The 18,003-nt window shown below is 39.2% G+C and overlaps 1 protein-coding gene across 3 annotated transcripts in view; it reads left to right on the top strand.

Annotated features, from left to right (window-relative positions):
- SEC24B (SEC24 homolog B, COPII coat complex component) overlaps positions 1 to 9,535 on the top strand; it is a 98,672-nt gene extending 89,137 nt beyond the window's left edge. For all 3 annotated transcript variants that reach the window (XM_069095059.1, XM_069095060.1, XM_069095063.1), the window contains 6 exons: positions 2,580 to 2,755; positions 3,226 to 3,363; positions 3,962 to 4,066; positions 6,261 to 6,353; positions 7,906 to 8,009; positions 8,647 to 9,535. In XM_069095059.1, coding sequence (XP_068951160.1) covers positions 2,580 to 2,755; positions 3,226 to 3,363; positions 3,962 to 4,066; positions 6,261 to 6,353; positions 7,906 to 8,009; positions 8,647 to 8,761 — 731 coding nt within the window. In that variant the 3' untranslated portion in view covers positions 8,762 to 9,535. The remainder of the gene's footprint in view (positions 1 to 2,579; positions 2,756 to 3,225; positions 3,364 to 3,961; positions 4,067 to 6,260; positions 6,354 to 7,905; positions 8,010 to 8,646) is intronic.
- Positions 9,536 to 18,003: the final 8,468 nt, after the last annotated feature.

An 18,003-nucleotide genomic window follows, 5' to 3' on the forward strand; every position in this document is an offset into this window, starting at 1 on the left:
TTGAAAATTCTTTAAGAAACTGGTAAAGTCTCGATCCAGTTTTCAGGAATAAGGCTGTATTCCATCCAATAAAAATTTTCATATATCTCAGTGAGTATTGCTACTTTCCTGTAACATCAGAGAAAAATCAGCCTGTGTTAATTACAACTGAAGAAATCAGTATTTCCTATTATTTCAGAGAACAATCCCAATTCTGCCACATGTGATTTCAGGTTAAGGCTACAAACTGCTGATTTTTCCAGTTTCAGAACAACTGGTATTTGTAGTTCAGCTGCTGCTTGTCCATTCTATTTGTTATTTCAGAACAAAACATATGCTCAGTATGGACAGCTGAGATTGTGAGTAGAAGATAGGGGTAAGTGGGGAGGGAGAAGGACCTGGATACATGGTAGTTTCCCAAAAGATCTACAGGGTTTAATGGCCTGAAAGCTCTATGAGTCAGCATTGTGGTCCTGGCAGCCAAAAACCCTAATGAGACTTTGGGCTGCATTAGTGAAGGGCATGGCTTCTAGGAATAAAGGCAGTGATCCCACGCTCATCTATAACATTGTGTTCAATTCTGAGTGCCACCTTTTTAAGAAGGACATTGATAAATTTCAGTGTCCAAAGGAGAGCAGTCCAGATGATGAGAAGAGCCTTCAGCCCATACATATCGTGAGAACTGGTTTAAGGTGCTGTGGATATTGGACCTGGAGAGAGGACTGAAAGAGGAAAGAGACATGGATAGCTGTCTCCAGCTTTAGTTATAATCTTGACTAACTGGAGCTGCCATCAGAAAAATTCTGCTCCCATCCCTTGCCCCCAGATGTCTTCTGACTTTGCCGTTGGGGCAGGCTCCGCCCTTAGAGCAGAGATGAGAGTAAGAGCCCTGATCCGTTTTGGTTTTAGCGGCATGAAGTGAGTCACACACAGGATGAGCAGGCTTGGATGGATTGTGATTCAGATGAGATACCCTTGCATTATCTTTCCTCATAACCTCCCCCCCCAATCTTCTAAGTTTCTCATGACACAAAAAGATTAAGAATCTCTAACCCCTCCTGTCTTTCTCTTTCGCTTCTTAATACCTTGACAGACCCAGCCAGCCTCCTTTCCTGTCCTTCACTAACATCTTTTTTTTTTCTTTTTTGGCCAGTATGTTACCTTATGTTGCATCATCCTATCAACTAACTACTTTCCCTTCTTACTATTCTTGCTTCTCCATCAGGTCAAGCTTTCTCTTCTTGCAGCTTCTCATTTCTGTTACCTACTCTTCCTTCCTCAAGACCTTCTTCATATTGAATCCTCCTCCTTTAGCTCGAGCTCTTCTTTTCATAGCTTCTTCTTTGGGACCTTTTTGAACTTCAGTGTGAGTCCTCTTCATCCTTCTGCCTTGGTCTTTCTCATTAACTCCTCAAGTCCTCCCAAATTTCTCTTCCCTAAATCTGATTTCTGGTCATCTGCAGTATTCCAAAGACCTCCAGACCACTTTGATAATTTCTTGCTATTCAACACAAGTCCTTTTCCTTATGTTTCTTTTACCTAGCCTTTACTTTTAGGACCCAGAAGAAAAAATGTGATATCACAACAGTGTGAAAGAAAAATAATCATGGACAAATGAACCATGAACTGGACCATTGATTGAGTGCAAGATCTGGCTGGCTCATTCACATTTGGGAAACTGCTTACTGAATTCACTAAGTCCAGGTTGCCCATTGCCAGAGAAGCCCAGTGTTCTCATGGGGGTATTATAATAAAAGTCAGTCATTTCTTAGGAGGCAACCTGAGTGCAGAATAGAGTATTTGGAGTCAAAGGACCTGAGTCAGATCCCAACTCTGCCACATTCTACCTTTGTGATATGGGGCCTCAGTTTCCTTGTATGTGGAATGAGGGGGTTGGTTTCCATGATCCCTGATATCCCTTTCAGACCCAAATGCTCTGGGCAGGTGATCCTGCTATTTCACCAGTTATGTGTAAGCGTGAGATGGGTATCCTAAGTGCTGCATCAGCACCCTGGAGGTACTAAGAGAAGTAGGGAAAGAATTAGAGGGTGAGATGGACAAGATAACACAGGATGCAGATCACAGGGGTCATGATTGCAGTGGTGAAGGTAATACCACAGTCATGAGATTACTTAGTAGCTAAAACCAAAGTCTTCCCGAGCCTCAGTCCCTTTTCTGCAGAATGTGAATCGTGCTTGTGTGCCTACAGGAGGTGGCCGTGAGAGTAAACGAGATAATCAGTTTGAAGCTCTTTGTAAACCTTAGTGTGTCACGTCAGCTAGAAATCGTAGTATGGGCCACCTTCATGCCGTTCCCATTTAAATACTGGAAATACCTTCCAGCACTTCCTGGGAAGTAGCCGCTCTCTCTCCTGAATATGAGAAGAACTCACATGAGAAATACCCCAGAGAGCCCATGCTTGGACTTGAGAATTGGTTTACTTCTACTTTTGTTGAGATCCTCATAATCTGTTTTTATTCATTCTCTTGCATCTTGTGAATGTCTCCTATTTCTTACTGAGCCAGTTTTACTATCCCCTTGTAGTGCTTTCTGTCCCTGGGGCTGCTGTCATTATTCATCTGGTCTCTTTACCTTTCCAGCTGTGGATCGATCGATTTCATCAAGTTTATCTGATGCAAGAGATGCCTTAGTGAATGCTGTGGTGGATTCCCTGTCTGCCTACAGCCAGACCTCTTCCACGTCGCAGCAGTCTGCCCTCATCGCTCCTGCCTCCCTCAAGCTCTTTCCTCTCTATGTTTTGGCACTGCTCAAGCAGGTACCTCATCTTGCATTGTTAGACCTGACTAAGTTGTGTTTGTATTTCCAGAATTCAGACAAGCCCTAGAGGATGATCATATAGGGTGTGGGATACATCAGCATTTCGGGAGTTTTGTGAAGCAGGTATAGAACGGAGAATGACGCAGGCCTAGGGAATGATGTATCAAGTCTGCCTCTGTGAATGCCTGTGCCTGTAATGCGTAGCTCAAATTCTCAATGCTACTTTCTTTTTTTTTTCTTTAAAGCAATTGGGGTTAAGTAACTTGATCAAGGTTACACAGCCAGTTATTTCTGGGTGTGGTGCTAAGTATCTGAGCCCGGATTTGATCCCCCAGGTCATCCCAACACTGGGGCCGATACTCTTACTCGCTGTGCTACCTGGCCACCCCTCAATGGATACTTTCTAACTAGGAAATGTAATATGTAGTTGTTTAGGTCACTTTTAATTTTACCTTATCTTCCTCATAGAAAGCATTTAGAACTGGCACTAGCACCCGCCTGGATGATCGTGTGTTTGCCATGTGCCAGATGAAATGTCAGCCACTTGTTCATCTGATGAAAATTATTCATCCCAACCTGTACAGAATAGACAAGCTGACTGATGAGGTATGAATTCTTTTGATGCAAAAAGAAACACTTTTTTGGCTTCAGATTAGTTCATTGTCTTCTGCAGCCAAGAGCATGGTCAGTGACTGGCTGTCCTCTTGGTTGTTTACATCCCTTTTTTCCAGTGACAGTTGTGAAGATTATATGCTATCCTTCCCTGAAGAGGTGCCTTAAGCACTCTTGTTCAGAATTCTTAGGAACTATCATTGTGGCATCACAACAAAAATATTTTGCTACTAGTTGAAAGAATTAAGTTCACAGAATTTGCCACATACCCAAGATTGTTTTGTTATACTGTTTCAAACTCTGATCATGTAGTTCTGCAGTATTCAGGATATGGTCTCCTTATTGTTTTACTGTTTCAAAAATTGGATTCTCAAGTATCTCCTGTTACTAGAGGGATATGACTGAACAGGTAGAGCCCAAAAAGTTACATATGACAAACAGACTGTAAGATAGACATATTCGAAATAGACTTTGGGAGAAAAATAATTTTATTTAAAGATTTTTTTTAATATTTCAGCCAAGTCAATGGCTGTGAGTTTTGGTGATGCTTTAGCGTAAGCTTATTGGTGCTGTCTCTGTACTTTCCTTAAAGGGTGCAATACATTTTAATGACAGAATAGTGCCTCAGCCACCTCTTCAAAAATTGTCTGCAGAGAAGCTGACAAGAGAGGGAGCCTTCCTTATGGATGCTGGTTCTGTAAGTCCTTCATTTTGATTCGATGTTTTTTCTTTCTTGAATTGGCTTGAATAGTCTTTGAAAAATAGTTAATAAGGTCCACAGTTCCAGATACCTAGTTTGAAAGGATTTTTATCTGCCCCGGGTTTTTTGTTTGTTTTATTATCCTGTAGATTTCAATTTGGTTAAAGCATATTTTGCGTGGTTTCAGTGATATACATGTAAGATATCCTTATAAACTTCGTTATTAGCAAACATTTTCCCTGATGATGATTGCTTAACTTTTCTTGGCCTTTTTCCTGTCACATAGCATAGATATTGAACTATCAATAATCAAACTTGAATTTGTAATTTTATTTCTAATAATATTTCTAATATTTGATTCTAATAAATGTGGTTGGTAAGAGAAGGTCCAAACCACATTTCACTTCTCACAGGAAAAGATGAAAACAGAATCTCTCCAAATATCAAACAAAATACCCTCATTTCTTTTGGAGTTATACACAATAACTCTCATTTGAGCCTCCCCAATAGAAAGAAAACATCCAAATAAATGAGCTTTTCAGAAATACTTTCCATGAGTGCAGTGTCATTGTGGCATGTAACCATTGTGAGGTGGTTTGCTTTTGTTTTGTTTTTTAGCAGAAACATTGTTTGGGCATGTTAATAAAATACTTCATGTGCTTGGTGCTGATCAGTGATGTACCTGTAGGTGGTGCTGCTGTATTCAAAATAAGGCCACAATAAAATAGCTAATCCATAAAACTAAATATTGTCATAAAATATTAATGTTTCTGACCACATAGTAAATAATTTCTTTTGACTTACTGCCTGAGAAATATGCCTTTACTAAATACTAAGAAATAAATCATAAGGTTTCATCTCAGATCCTACAAATTGGCAAAGATGGCAATAGCCAATATTACAGGGATTGTGGGAAGGTGACTCGTCCTTGTTTGTGGACCTGTGAATCAGCAGAAACCCATTTGGGGAAGCAGTTTGTGTAAATAATAAGATGTCCACATGCTTTGACTCAGAGATTTTATTACTAGGCTTATACACCAAGGAGGCAGTTGGGAAAAAAAAAAGTCCCCAAAATCCACTGAAATATTGAAAACATTTTGTAAAAGCAAGAAATTGCAAACAAAGTAGATGACCATAGATTAAGAACGGTGCAACAAATTGTGTCCCACATGATTGTAATGGAATGAATATCGCTGGGTGTGATGAATACAGAGAAGCCTAGGAAAGTCTACCTGAAACTGATGCAGAATGAATGAGGAGAGCTGGGGAAACAATGTGTACTATAACTACAACAGTGTAAATGGAAAGAACAACCACCCCCAAAATCAGAAGTCAGTGCTGCAAAATTATAAAGAACAAGCCTGGCTCAAAAGAAGAGTGACAGGAAGACCCTCCCACCCCTTCCCTTTCAGACTTTCTTCAGTGTTCTGATTAGTTATGATCTTTTTTTCTTTAAAAAATAGAGAATGTTATGAGTCCCCGGGGTGAAACCTTAGGGGTTTTTTAAAGGAAAGAAATCATAGGATGATAGCTTTGAAGCTGAAAAAGATCTTAGAAGCTGTCAAGTCCTGCTGTTTCCTTTTAACATATGAGGAAACAGAGGCCCATCAAGGTCATAAGTGACTTGCTCAGGTCATACAGATAGAAAGTGTCAGAGCCTACATTTCCACACTGTTGCATAACTCCTAATCCAGTGTATTTTCCATTTGCACAGTACTGTTACTGCAGTCTTGTCCTTTTTTATGTGAACATTAGTTTTTATTTGCTGCTTTCAAAAATCGTGGTGCCTTTCTCCTTCTAGAGGCAACTAGGTTTTGCAGTGGATAGAGTCCCTGGGTCTGGAATCAGGAAGATCTGAGTTCAAATTTTGATTCAGATGCTTACTAGCTATGTGGTCCTGGGCAAGTCCCCTGCCTCAGTTCCCTCATCTCTAAAATGGGTATAATAGCACCCACCTCGGAGGGTTATTGTGAGATCTCAAATGAGATCTGTCTAAAGCACTCTGTAGATCTTGAAGAGATGCTGTATACATGCTAGCTACTACTAAGATCCCTAGGTGACTGACAGCAGTTTAATGGTACACAGACTCCTGCTATTTCGGTGTTCTGGTTTTTTTTTTATGTTTGCTAATCTGTAGGAAATTGATAGGTTTTCTCTTGACTAATGAGGGCTTTAATTTTTTTTGTTTTAGATAATTTACATCTGGATTGGGAAAAACTGTGATAATAACTTCATAAAAGATGTGCTCGGTTACCCAAACTATGCATCAGTACCACAGAAACTGGTCAGTGGATTTTATACAGTTTATATGTTTCTTAAATTGGCTAGCTTTGGGCAATAAATAACAAGTGGGACCTCTTCCAGCTGGCATTTTAACTATAATTATGGGAGACCTATAAACCTGTAAGCTTGTAACAACATTAGGGAAATGAATAAGCACCTGTCATTTTATGGTTAAAATAATTAAGTTTCCATTTTGTTAGCGAGGTCCTGTATACTTGAAATTGCTCCTTATTTACCTATATTTTTTTTCTTTTTTTAAACAAAAAACTCTAAGTCTTTACTGTAATCTCCCATTAACAGTCTTTCCTAGTGGCTGTTGCAGGTGTTAAGACCTGAGGGGCAGTATATATGTTTGAAAGTCAAATACGACATAGACATACGTGGGAATTCTGGTTAGAGCCATTGATGTAGATTAGATCCCTCCTTGATAGTATCGTCACCAGAAACAAATATGAAGAGTTCCTAACACTAACAAGCCCCCTCCTCAGCAACCTTAAGAGTAGGTAGCAAAACTGAGGTCACTGAGAATGGGAGAATCCGGGGGGGGTCCAGCTCGTTCCTCCATCTTCCCTGCTGTTGTTGGGACTCCCTTCTCCAGAGAGCTCCAGTATGGGAAAAGCTGGTTCTGTGACAGCAGCCAATGTAATAAGGATTGTGTAAATAATAACTAATCACATATTAAAACGTTCAGTCTTCAAGTCCATGTGGTAAATAATGAAGGGAAATTGAATGTGCTATTTGCAAAGAAATGCTGCCTCATTTTTAAGGCTGAATTCTTTTAAACGGTTTTCTTGGATTTTGGTAATATAGCAGCACATAATAGAAAAGAGCTTAACTCATGGTTATTTATAAAGTTTGAGATTTTCATTAATGGTATTTCTGCTATAAGCAATGAGATAGAAATACAAGCCTTAAATAAGTAGAAGTAATTTCCTGTTCTCAGTCTGTTTGCAAGTCAGCATTATAAAGCTTTTTTTTTTTTAAAGAAAAAAAAATTATTCTTCAAAAGGTTAATCTAATCTTATGTGGAACTTAGTTTTACTGTTGTTGAAGAGTAATGTCTACAGTATATTGACCTGAGTAATAAAGGAGTCACATTTCCAACATTGTTAATTTCAGTAGAATCATAAGAACAAATATTGAAAATCAAAAGAATAAAAATCAGACAGAAAAAGCTCATTATTTTTGAATCTTTGTTTTCTAAAGCATCCTTTTAAAAAATTTAAGGATTAAGGAAACAGAAAGGGATTTTTTCATACTTAAGTGATAAATGGATCTATCATTCAGGAATGGCCTCTTCCTTGGGTGCTCATATGTCAAGATTTATTCCTATTTAGAGAGAAAAAATAATCTGGTAGAGTTTCAGTGGCATGCTAATTCTTGGACATGTTCTACTAATTTCAGTAATAGATTAGTAAATTAAATTTAAATTTATCCAAAATTAGGCTTTCTTCATTTTTCTGTTGCATTTCTTTTAATACGTTTAAATTCTAACAGTTCTATTAAAGCCCTTCTGAAAAGAAGTAACATTCTTATTTCATCTTTTGACCTAGACACATCTTCCAGAGTTAGATACACTTTCCTCAGAAAGAACCAGGTCCTTTCTTTCCTGGCTTAGAGACAACAGGCCATTGAGTCCAGTTCTCCATGTGTTAAAGTAAGTGTTTTCATAGTTTTGTTGTGGAATTGACCTTTCCTTTTGTATGGAAGAGATGATTTTTTTTTCCCTAAAAGAGTGAATAACTAAAAGAAAAAGAGTAACATTCACTTAACCTGTCAGCATATCCTCTGAGGGGCACTTATCCTTTCTCTTTTTAAATTACAGCAAATGTAGTGGGTTCAGTGACTTCTTTTAGTTTCAGTTCAAATTACAGTCAACATCATCAGTCCAAGTCTTTCCTTCTCTCTGTTGGAGAAACTAATACTGGTTGGAGTATTTAGTGTTTGCTTCCCTAACAGAAATCCTGTTCCAATCCTGCCTCATTCCATGGAAGGAGCCAGCTCCTCAGCTGCTGAAGATTGTGCCACCAGAGCACATCCTGACATCGTGCCAGAGTGGAAAGGCTTTGCATATGAGCCCTGGGAGGGACTCTGTCTTTCACTCAAGTACTAGCTTAGCTAGGATCAGAAAAGCTGGACACTGGTTTAGCCACCAGATGAATCTTTTGGTGATGGTATTGTCCGTGTGGAGGGGTTGTAAGGCTATCTTGGTGATAGGAATAAATCTTGAAGTGATCTCCATTTGAGAACATGCTTTAATGGCTCCGATTAATGTTTTTTCTTTCCCTTTTCAGAGATGAGAGTCCTTCGAAAACAGACTTTTTCCAGCACTTAGTTGAAGACCGGACAGAAGCTGCATTCTCTTATTATGAATTTTTGCTTCATGTTCAGCAGCAGATTTGTAAATGAAATGGAACCAAAGAAGAAGAAAAACATCCATGACTTTTGAGACAAGCATAAGCTGTCAGAGAAGCACATGGGAAATTTGGAAAGAAAGCATTTGTGATGCATCCCCACCCTTTCTGAAGCTTTGACAGTTAAAGGTGAAGAATTATCTTCTAGAAGAAGGATTTATTTCAGCCTAAATTTAAAGATAGTAATGATGATGCTATTTCACTAACTACATTTTGAATTGGTTTATACACATTTCCAATAGTGCAGCAGTACGGTCCTATTAATTACAAACTGGCAAAATTTATGTAGCTATGTGGAATGATATTTCATAATGTAAAATTAGATAAATCCTTTTTCTTACATTTAATAGAATATTTCCAAACTTAAAACTCTGACGAGAGATGCCAAAGGGCAATGGTACCAGGTTATTTGTTTATATGAATTACTTTTTAACAAGGAATGATTCGTATTCATTAAATGGATTCACCATTTTCCCAGTGAAGACTATAGAATTTCAGTACATGAACTGTAGAAAATAAAATATATAATGTACATAAATGTTACATTTGTAAAGAAATGTAAAAATGTAACTACAGAATATGAATTGCTTAAAATGTGCTACATTGTTGGATGTTTGATGACAGATCTTTTTGTCCCAGTTAGAGAATGAGGTTGACCTAATACATATTAAGAATGGAGTCCACATAAGAAACACTCTTTGTAATTCTGTTAAATCTTTTATGTGGAATTATTTATGATCACCTTACTAATTAAAGATATTTTGCTTGATTGTGTGTGTATTTTTTTGTAACCGATATTTTTACAAGTCTGAGAGGTAGGATTTGGTGATTTGTAGGAAACTATACGTTGAATTCAGTATTCTGTATGTCAATATCTTTGCATTGATCTATGACTATCACTATGTGTTCAGTTTCAAAAACCAAATAACTTTTCAAAAGAGGGCTAATTGTTGTTAAGTGTTATCACTTGTCTTATTGTGCTGGTAAAAGAAATGTTCTCAACCGTCACATTGCTTTAATTTGAAGTCTTCAGAAATGACATGACCACTCAGTTTAACTGACTTAATAGAAGTACCACCTTGAATTTGTATAGTGCCTTCACTCATTCTGAAAGAAATGCTTCAACAACAATTTACTTATTCATTAAAAAATTAATATTCTATTACAACACATTGAGATTAGAGATTGTTACCGTTATGTAAATCATAGATTGGACTGTGGAAGGGTAAGGATGCTCAGTGTGTATGTATTTTTTTTTTTAATATAAAGCCAGTGGTCTCACTGTCTTCATACTTTGGCTTATTTCGTTTTGGGGGGGAGAGTTTAAAATGTGCTCTTTTATCATTCAGTTGTGATAGAACTATAAGGTCGTTTTCTACAAAGGAAATCAACAAGGTTACAGAATGTTAGCAAGAAGAAACTTGAAAGACAACTTTTTCCAAATCCCTCACTTTATAGGTGAGGAAACTGACCCAGAGATGTTTTTTCCCTGCTGAAGTTGAACAGTTAAAATGACTAATTCTCAAAATTTACTCTTCACTTTTCAAAATTTAACCCCATATACTGCCTAACAAACAGAAACACAGAGACAACAGAGATGAAATCATAGTTCTCATTTTTACATTTTGCATTTTTACTGTTATATTTACCTTTTGTCTGGAAAATTGCTATTTGAATATTCCCTGCTCAGACCTTCTTTAGCACCTTTCATACTTCGTATGAGAATTGTGGCATCTTATCTCAAGGGCCAAATTTTTCCCATTGTGTTCCCTGTTAGGCTAGGTTGTAGCTGAGTGATGATTCTTCATTAGCACACAGCACTGTGAAATATAATTCACAGTCTGCCTTCAAGGAACTGACAGTCTTCTTAGGCAGACAAGACTCCTCGTGTGAAAAGTTAATGAATTGCTAAACAGTTCTAGGTGAGAGCATGAGAAACATCTCAAAGTGAATGAATGTGGAAAAATTAGGAGTAGTTTAAAAGAAGCCATGATCACACATGGTCAGGGAAGGGAGAGAGTGGGACTTGAAGGAAAGAAGTTGTTTTGATAGTTGGGTAAGTGAAGGATAGTTCCAGATGGGGAAACTATGTGAGCAGTGTATGCACATGACATGCTTAGGACGCAGTCAGTAGGCCAGGAGTATGAGTGGAAGCCTTTCATAAGACTTGGCAGCTAAGTGGTCCAGTAAATAGAATGTCAGACCTGGAGTCAGGAAGACTAGTCCTTCTGAGCTCAAATCCAGCTGCAGGCCCTGGGCAAGTCACTTAACCGTGTCTGCCTCAGTTTCTTCATCTGGAAAATGAACCAACTTGCTCTGAGACTGGATTTGGACTCAGGAAAATGAGTTCTGTGTCCCTCTCTCAGATAATGATGACTAAGGAAAGAAAGGTCATTCTCCCAGACACCTAGACTTGTGACTAGATTTTTTGAGCATTTAAATAAGGAACTATATATGTCCTGAGAATAGTAAATAATTTTAAAGAAGGGTCAAAGTTGTAAGCCAAGCCACACCGGTGCTTTGAAAAGGAACTGGCAAGGTAAAGATTCATTAGACGTTTCTGTAGTGCATTTCATCTCCTCTGGGACATTGGACTAACTACCAGGGGAAACAAAATTGCGAGACATTAGCAAGTGACTAGATCTATACAGGTGTATGGGTTCCCTTTTTCTCCTTTTGTCCTGAAGGGAGGTCCTAAAAGCTATGTGGTTAAGAAGAAAGCAAGACCAATGGAAGATGTCTTAGCAACAACGCTGATGTTGCCTTAGCCAAAAACTCAGTCTGCCCCAGATTAAATCAGATGATTGATGGCACCTAGATGTCCATGTGTCAGATCAGCACAGTGGAGATGAGTCCAGAGTAGCCAAAGGATGAACAGCTACTGAAATCTAATCATCGGCCACATGCAGAAAATGAGAGATGGATAGAGCTATGGCATCAAACTTAAACAGAAACTGGTACCACTAATCCACACATGGGCATCCCTGTGGACTGCGTGTTCACTTAGTTTTAAATTTTAGCATGTTTAATTATGGTTTAATTTTATTAAATGTTTCCCAATTACATGTTAATCTGGAGTGTTTGCCTTGTGTTTGACACAGCTGGCATAGAGATTAGAGTAGTAGACCTGGAGTCATAAACACTTGATCCTACTTCCTAGCTTTGTAACCCTGGGCAAGCCGCTTCTCTTTTCTTCATTTGTAAAATGACAGGATTGGATTTGTGGACATCCAAGTCCACTTGACTAGTGACTTTAAGGCAGCCCTTTTGGACATCTCATCTACTATACTTCCTTTCTGGAAAATGAATACAGTGACATTTTGCTTTTCTGTAACGCCTAGGGAAGGTAGCATATAAGCCAATTTGGACTAATCCATACACAGTGACCCAATGTCACAGTGTAGACACAAAGTGTCTCATAGGTCTCATATTGCAACCAGAGATCCAATTTTTGATAGTCACACATTTTAGCTTCCAGTCTCTCTAAAAAAAAACTTTTAACATCCCTTACTGGCATATTATCAGTGAACAGACTTCTTTTCCCCTTTGCTTCCGATTGTCGTGCCGGGTTTTCCCCATTCCCCCTCCCCCCCAAGGAAGTGAGCAGACTGCCAGGTCAGCTCCGCCCTCCCCCCCACTGGGTCTCCGCCCTTTCCAGTCAGCTCACCTGCATAGAAGTGGGCAGGCTTCTGGATCAGACGCAGGAATTTCAAGGTATACTGACCAATCACTGCTTACGTAAGGCCCCCTTTATAAGCTGAGGTTTTTCCCCCAGATCTGGGCTGTTGCTGGCTGCTGCTACTGCTATTGCTATGCCTGGGACATGTGGTCGTACCTGCGCAGCCCACCTTGTGGCCTGATCAGACAATATGGCGTTTTAATAAAAGGTCCATTCTAAAATTATTACTTGAGTCTTGCTCACATTAATCAAAGTACAGCATTATCATTTCCTCCCTTTGTCCTTTTTTCCTCCTCTTCTCCTTCATAAGTTCCCCTATTCTTAGAAAGTCATACATTTAGTGAAAGTATTTACAGATCCTATACTTGACTATAAGCCGCCATGAGGGGAAGGGAAGGGAGGGGGACAAAATGTGAAACTCAAGGAATTGTGGAATTGAATCCTGTAAACTAAAAGGAAACAAATTAAAAAAAAAAAATTTAAAAATTAAAAAAAAAGAAAGTCATACATTTAGATAACTGATATGTAAATGGGGTTTGCACATATCACATTTGATTCAATTCAACATTTAGTGAGTGATGGTTATGTACAAAATGTCTAGGGCTCCAAAAAACAGAAGGAAAAAAAAGAGGACCCCAGTTCCTACCTTCAGGGAGCTTTTGTTCTGAAAGATATTAGATAAATATACATGCAACAATTTCAAGGCAGATGAGAGCCTAATAATTTGGGGATTTGGAAGGGCCTTTTATTGCACCTGAGCTGCAGATGTGGGGGACCCCTTAGGCAAAGAAGACTTAAGCTTCACAACAAATCTGTGATGGAAATACCATGAACATTATTGCCGATGACAAAATTGAGCATCCAGTGAATCAAGCACTTTGACCAGAGTTACAGCTAGTTTTATGTCAGAGGCAGGATTCAAACCTAGGTCTTTCCCAACCAGCCTTTTCTACTCCACAGCTCTGATTTAAAAAAAAACAAAAACCTATCTCTTTTTTATTTCTGTTTCCCAAGGAAAGATTGCTGATGATTCAGTTGGCTTTTCCATTGGTCCCACTTTCATGTCCTGGAAAGAGCCAGCTCTGGGTCCAGACCCAGAGTCAGGAGGATCCAGCTTTAAATATCACCTCTCGTATTTACTAACTGTAAGTGTGTGGGCATGTGCATATGGGCAAAAACATGTAACCCCTCTCTAGGTCTCAGGTTTCCTTGTCAGTAAAATGGGGATAGCAATATCTACACCAACCCACTTCACAGGAGTGTTGTATAACTTACTACTAATAACGATAGCTAACATTAACACCTACATCAGGCAATGTGCTGAGTCCTTTATAAATATCTCATTTTTTCTTCACAACAGCTCTAGGACGTAAATGTTATCTCCATTTTTATAGATGAGGAAACTGAAGCAAATAGAAATTAATTGAATTACCCAAGGTCAAGCAGCTAGTGTCTGAGGGCAGATCTGAACTCAGGTGTTCCTGACTCTCCAGGCTGAAGCCCAATCTAGCTGCCCCCAGATATGCTAAGGAATACATTAATGCTGTAAGCAATTATATTTATAGAATGTAATTGCTAACAATCAACTATGCTAAGGTAGGATGGGCTTCCTTGTGCAACCCTGGGTTCTCCCTCATTTGAGGTCTTCAAGCAAAAGCTGGCTGACAATTTGGTGGATTTGCTGTAGAAAGGATTTTTTGGGTACAGGTTGTTCTCAGTGGCCACAGCTGGAGGGCAGGCTTCATTCAGGCTGGATTAGTGCTTCAGGTGCAGAATCAGAAGAAAATGAAACATTCATAAACCACCCAACAATTCACAAATGGAGGTTTACTTAGCCATAGCAAGGAAAGGATACTCAGCAATACTCCAACATTGATTCATTTGGATGTACCTTCCCAGACTCTGATGGCCATTGTGGTTTACTACCCAATAGCTAACATCTATTTCTTTCATCATCCATTTGATGACCCTCATTTGAAACCTAATAGGTATCTGAGATTTATTCCTTCTAACCAATTATGAAAGTCCAATGAGAGACTTCTATCTAAAGCCATAGGGAGGAATTGTTGATTCCTTATGCTGATTTTTGTATTGAGGTCACCAGAACCTTTGCCATTAGAGTCTTAGTCTCCTGGGCCAATTATGGCTCAAAAATGACTTCAACCTCTTTTAAGGAAAAATTAACCTAGCCTTACTGTAGTATGACCTAAGGATATTGCTTCTCACAACCACTGAGGTCTCTTCCAATTCTGAGATGCTGAAGCTGACATGTAACATGCTTTGTAAATCATAAAAATCTAATTGATGTCTATTACAATAATTATTGTTATTAAGCCTTCTCTTTGGCTCCTTTTTTAGGCAGTATCTATCTCCTTGCATCAATTAGCCTTTTTACTAAATACTTACACCCCAAGGTTTCTTTATTCCTTTTCTCAAACTTCTAGTTTATATTTCATTAAACTTGGACCATGTGTCCTGAATTGTTATAGCTGCAATTTCAGCATTTCCCTATCATCATTTAAAGGTCTCTGCTATTTGAGGACTATGTGAATGTGAGATGTGGGATCACAAAGGTGTCACTGATCTTCAGAATTTATATAAAGGAAAAGAGTTAAGACGAGAAAAAGAAACAGAAACAAAAAGATATTTGCCATAGGAAGGACAATAACAATTGACCAGTTATTTATCAAAGACCATATAGGTAAGAGGAAAATGCCATTTGGTCATTGTAATGGGAATGTAAATTTTTAAGATCTTCCCTGCCCCTAGGCACCTGGAGCCTGGGGTGGGAGGCTTGTTTTTCAGTAGATACTTCTTGATTGGCCAGTGAGTCAATAAGGTTGTTACATTCTCTGAGCCAGGAGAAGGCTATATAAGCCCTGATGTGTAGCTTTGCTTTGGGGCTCACTTTGAGAAGTGTTCTGTGATTTGATATGGATTCTGGGAAGCCGTTGTCCAGAGTCCCCCCTGGCTTTGAAATCCAGATGTTGATTTGGTATGGATGTAATGGTTTGACAGTTTGGAAATCTGTCTACTTGATCTGTTTCTGTCTTGATAATTCTGCCTGTAGTTCGGGGTGCTGACCTTTTTCCCCTGAACGAGGTAAACGATATATGTTTGACTGATTAAAGTAAGCTTGTTAACCCATTTTGAGTTGCTTTCCTTTATCAAAGCAGATCCAAGAACCTGTGTTGGCGGCAAACCTGGGGACACTTGGGGTGCTTGCTGCTACAGTCATGAAAAGGAAAATAAGTACTAAAATGAACAAACAAACAAAAAAAAACAACCAACAGCCCTGAAGGGGAGTAAGTAACTGTCAGCTCCCTCTTAATATCTGCAGGAGAGGAAAATGGAATCTAGGACTCGTGTCCTAGATTTGGGGAGAGTGTATTTTAAAAGGTTTAGAGAAATGATAGATAAGATTCCCACGACCTGATATTATGCAGGAGAAGCCATCCCAGGAACAATGTGTAGCCCTCAAGTACGACATTCTCCATTTCTCCATTGGATCTGGAACTTCACTGAAGTGTGCATTTCCTCCAGCGATGGAGACCACAATCCTTCCCTACCTACCAATTCTGGGCAGTTCTTGACTGTATTCTACCATGAGTTACAACAATGGATCCACCTAATGTGCTGAGACCCTTCCTTGAATTTTCTAATTGGTTATCTCTTTGCTCTAACGATATAACTAGCCCAGTATCTTTTTTTCTGATCACATTTCTTTGATTATATATTTTTGTTGTTTAGTTGTTTTTAGTTGTGTTCAACTCTTCATGATCCCATTTGGGGTTTTCTTGGCAAAGATATTAGAGTCGTTTGCCATTTCCCTCTCCAGCTCATTTTACAGATGAGTAAACTGAGGCAAACAGTTAAGTGACTTGCCCAGGGTCATACATCTAGTAAATGTCTGACTGAGGTCACTCAGGTATTCCTGATTCCAGGCCTGGTTCTCTATCCACTGTGCCACGTAGCCACCTTACGATATATTTACACCATTTCTTATACATTCAAACCATCATTCTCTACTTTTTCTCCCTTTTAGAGCCAAATTTGGGGGTGGGGTGAGGGTAAATTCTCTGCTCACCTAATCTTTCAGTTTTTCTCATCCACTTATTTGCAATCTGGCTTCCAACCTCATTCAAGCTCTCTTCGAAGTTACCTCCTGATTGCCAGACCAAATGGCCTTTTCTCAATTCTCATCCTCCCTGACCCGTCTGTACTGTTAACTAACATTTTCCTATTGGATATTCTCTGGCCTTCGGGTTTTGGTGACACTCTTCTCTCATGGTTCTCTTAATTATCTGACCATTCTTAATTTTCTTTTCTGGTTCATTACTTAAATCATCCCCTAAAGGGGGATGGATCTGAAGGCTCTTCTTGGAGCCTCTCCTATCATTTCTCACCTGGAGACCTTATCAGCCATGTAGGTTCCATTATCATCTCTTAGTAGATGAGTCTTTTTTTTTAAATTTTTTTATTAATTTGTTTGTTTCCTTTTAGTTTACAGGATTCAGTTCAGTAGATGAGTCTTGATAGATAAATCCAGCCACGTTCTCCTGAGCTAGTTAGGCATCTCCAGCTGACTATCTGATCATTCGAACGGAATGTCCCATGGGCATCTCTAAGACAGAATGTCCCGAGCTTCTCCCCAAAACTCACCTGTCTTATGAACATCTATCTCTATGTTTATCAAGGGCACAGATGCATTCCCAGATGCCTAGGTTCACAACCTCAGTGTTATCCTTAACTCCTCACTCTCCATCACCCCACATATCCAATCATTTGAAAATCTTTGGTCATTGTCACCTTCCCAAAATCATTGCACCTGTCTATTATGGAAGGACAGAGGGAAGGAAGGAAGGAAGGAAGGAAGGAAGGAAGGAAGGAAGGAAGGAAGGAAGGGAGGGAGGGAGGGAGGGAGGGAGGGAGGAGGGATGAAGGGAGGAAGAGAACAAGCATTTATTACATGTTTACTCTATTCCAGATCCTATTCCAAGTGCTGGGGATTTCAATATAAGTATGTAAAACATTGCTTGCCCTCCAGGAGCTTATATTTTATTAAATGACTATACTACAGGGGAGGGGTGAAAATTGAAAAATCCTTTCAAGGAGTGGTAGTATTGATTTGATTACTGTTCTCAGAGCTAATGTTCTGGGCAGTCTCAGATGAAAGTTCACCAATCACAGCCCCAAGGATAAGAATATGATTTGCAGTCAGAGGAGGAGGAGGAGGTTGGAATGTAGAAGGTGTATAGCTGCCACCCTTATAAGGACACTCATCACCTCTTGCTTTACTCTTTAAGATAGCTAGGGCCTGAGGGAAAAGAAACCCCTTTGCCCTATACTGCCACTTGCTCTTAAGTTGGGGAAGAGTGTGAGGGGCCAGCCAAGAGAACAGACCTTAATAGCTTTGCAAATCTCAGGTTTAGGGGGAACTTCTTTTGCTAAAATAATGTAACATTGCCTCGGAGATCTCAAACCCAAGGCAAGCTGCAAATAGGCCCACAAAACGTCCTAGTACTGCCTAACTAGATTAAAATTAATCTAGGCGATGC

Source organism: Petaurus breviceps, unplaced genomic scaffold, assembly GCF_028583685.1.
Source record: "Petaurus breviceps papuanus isolate PSGF00001 unplaced genomic scaffold, PetGlider_PUasm1.0 126, whole genome shotgun sequence".
In the NCBI taxonomy this organism is placed as follows: Eukaryota; Metazoa; Chordata; class Mammalia; order Diprotodontia; family Petauridae; genus Petaurus; species Petaurus breviceps.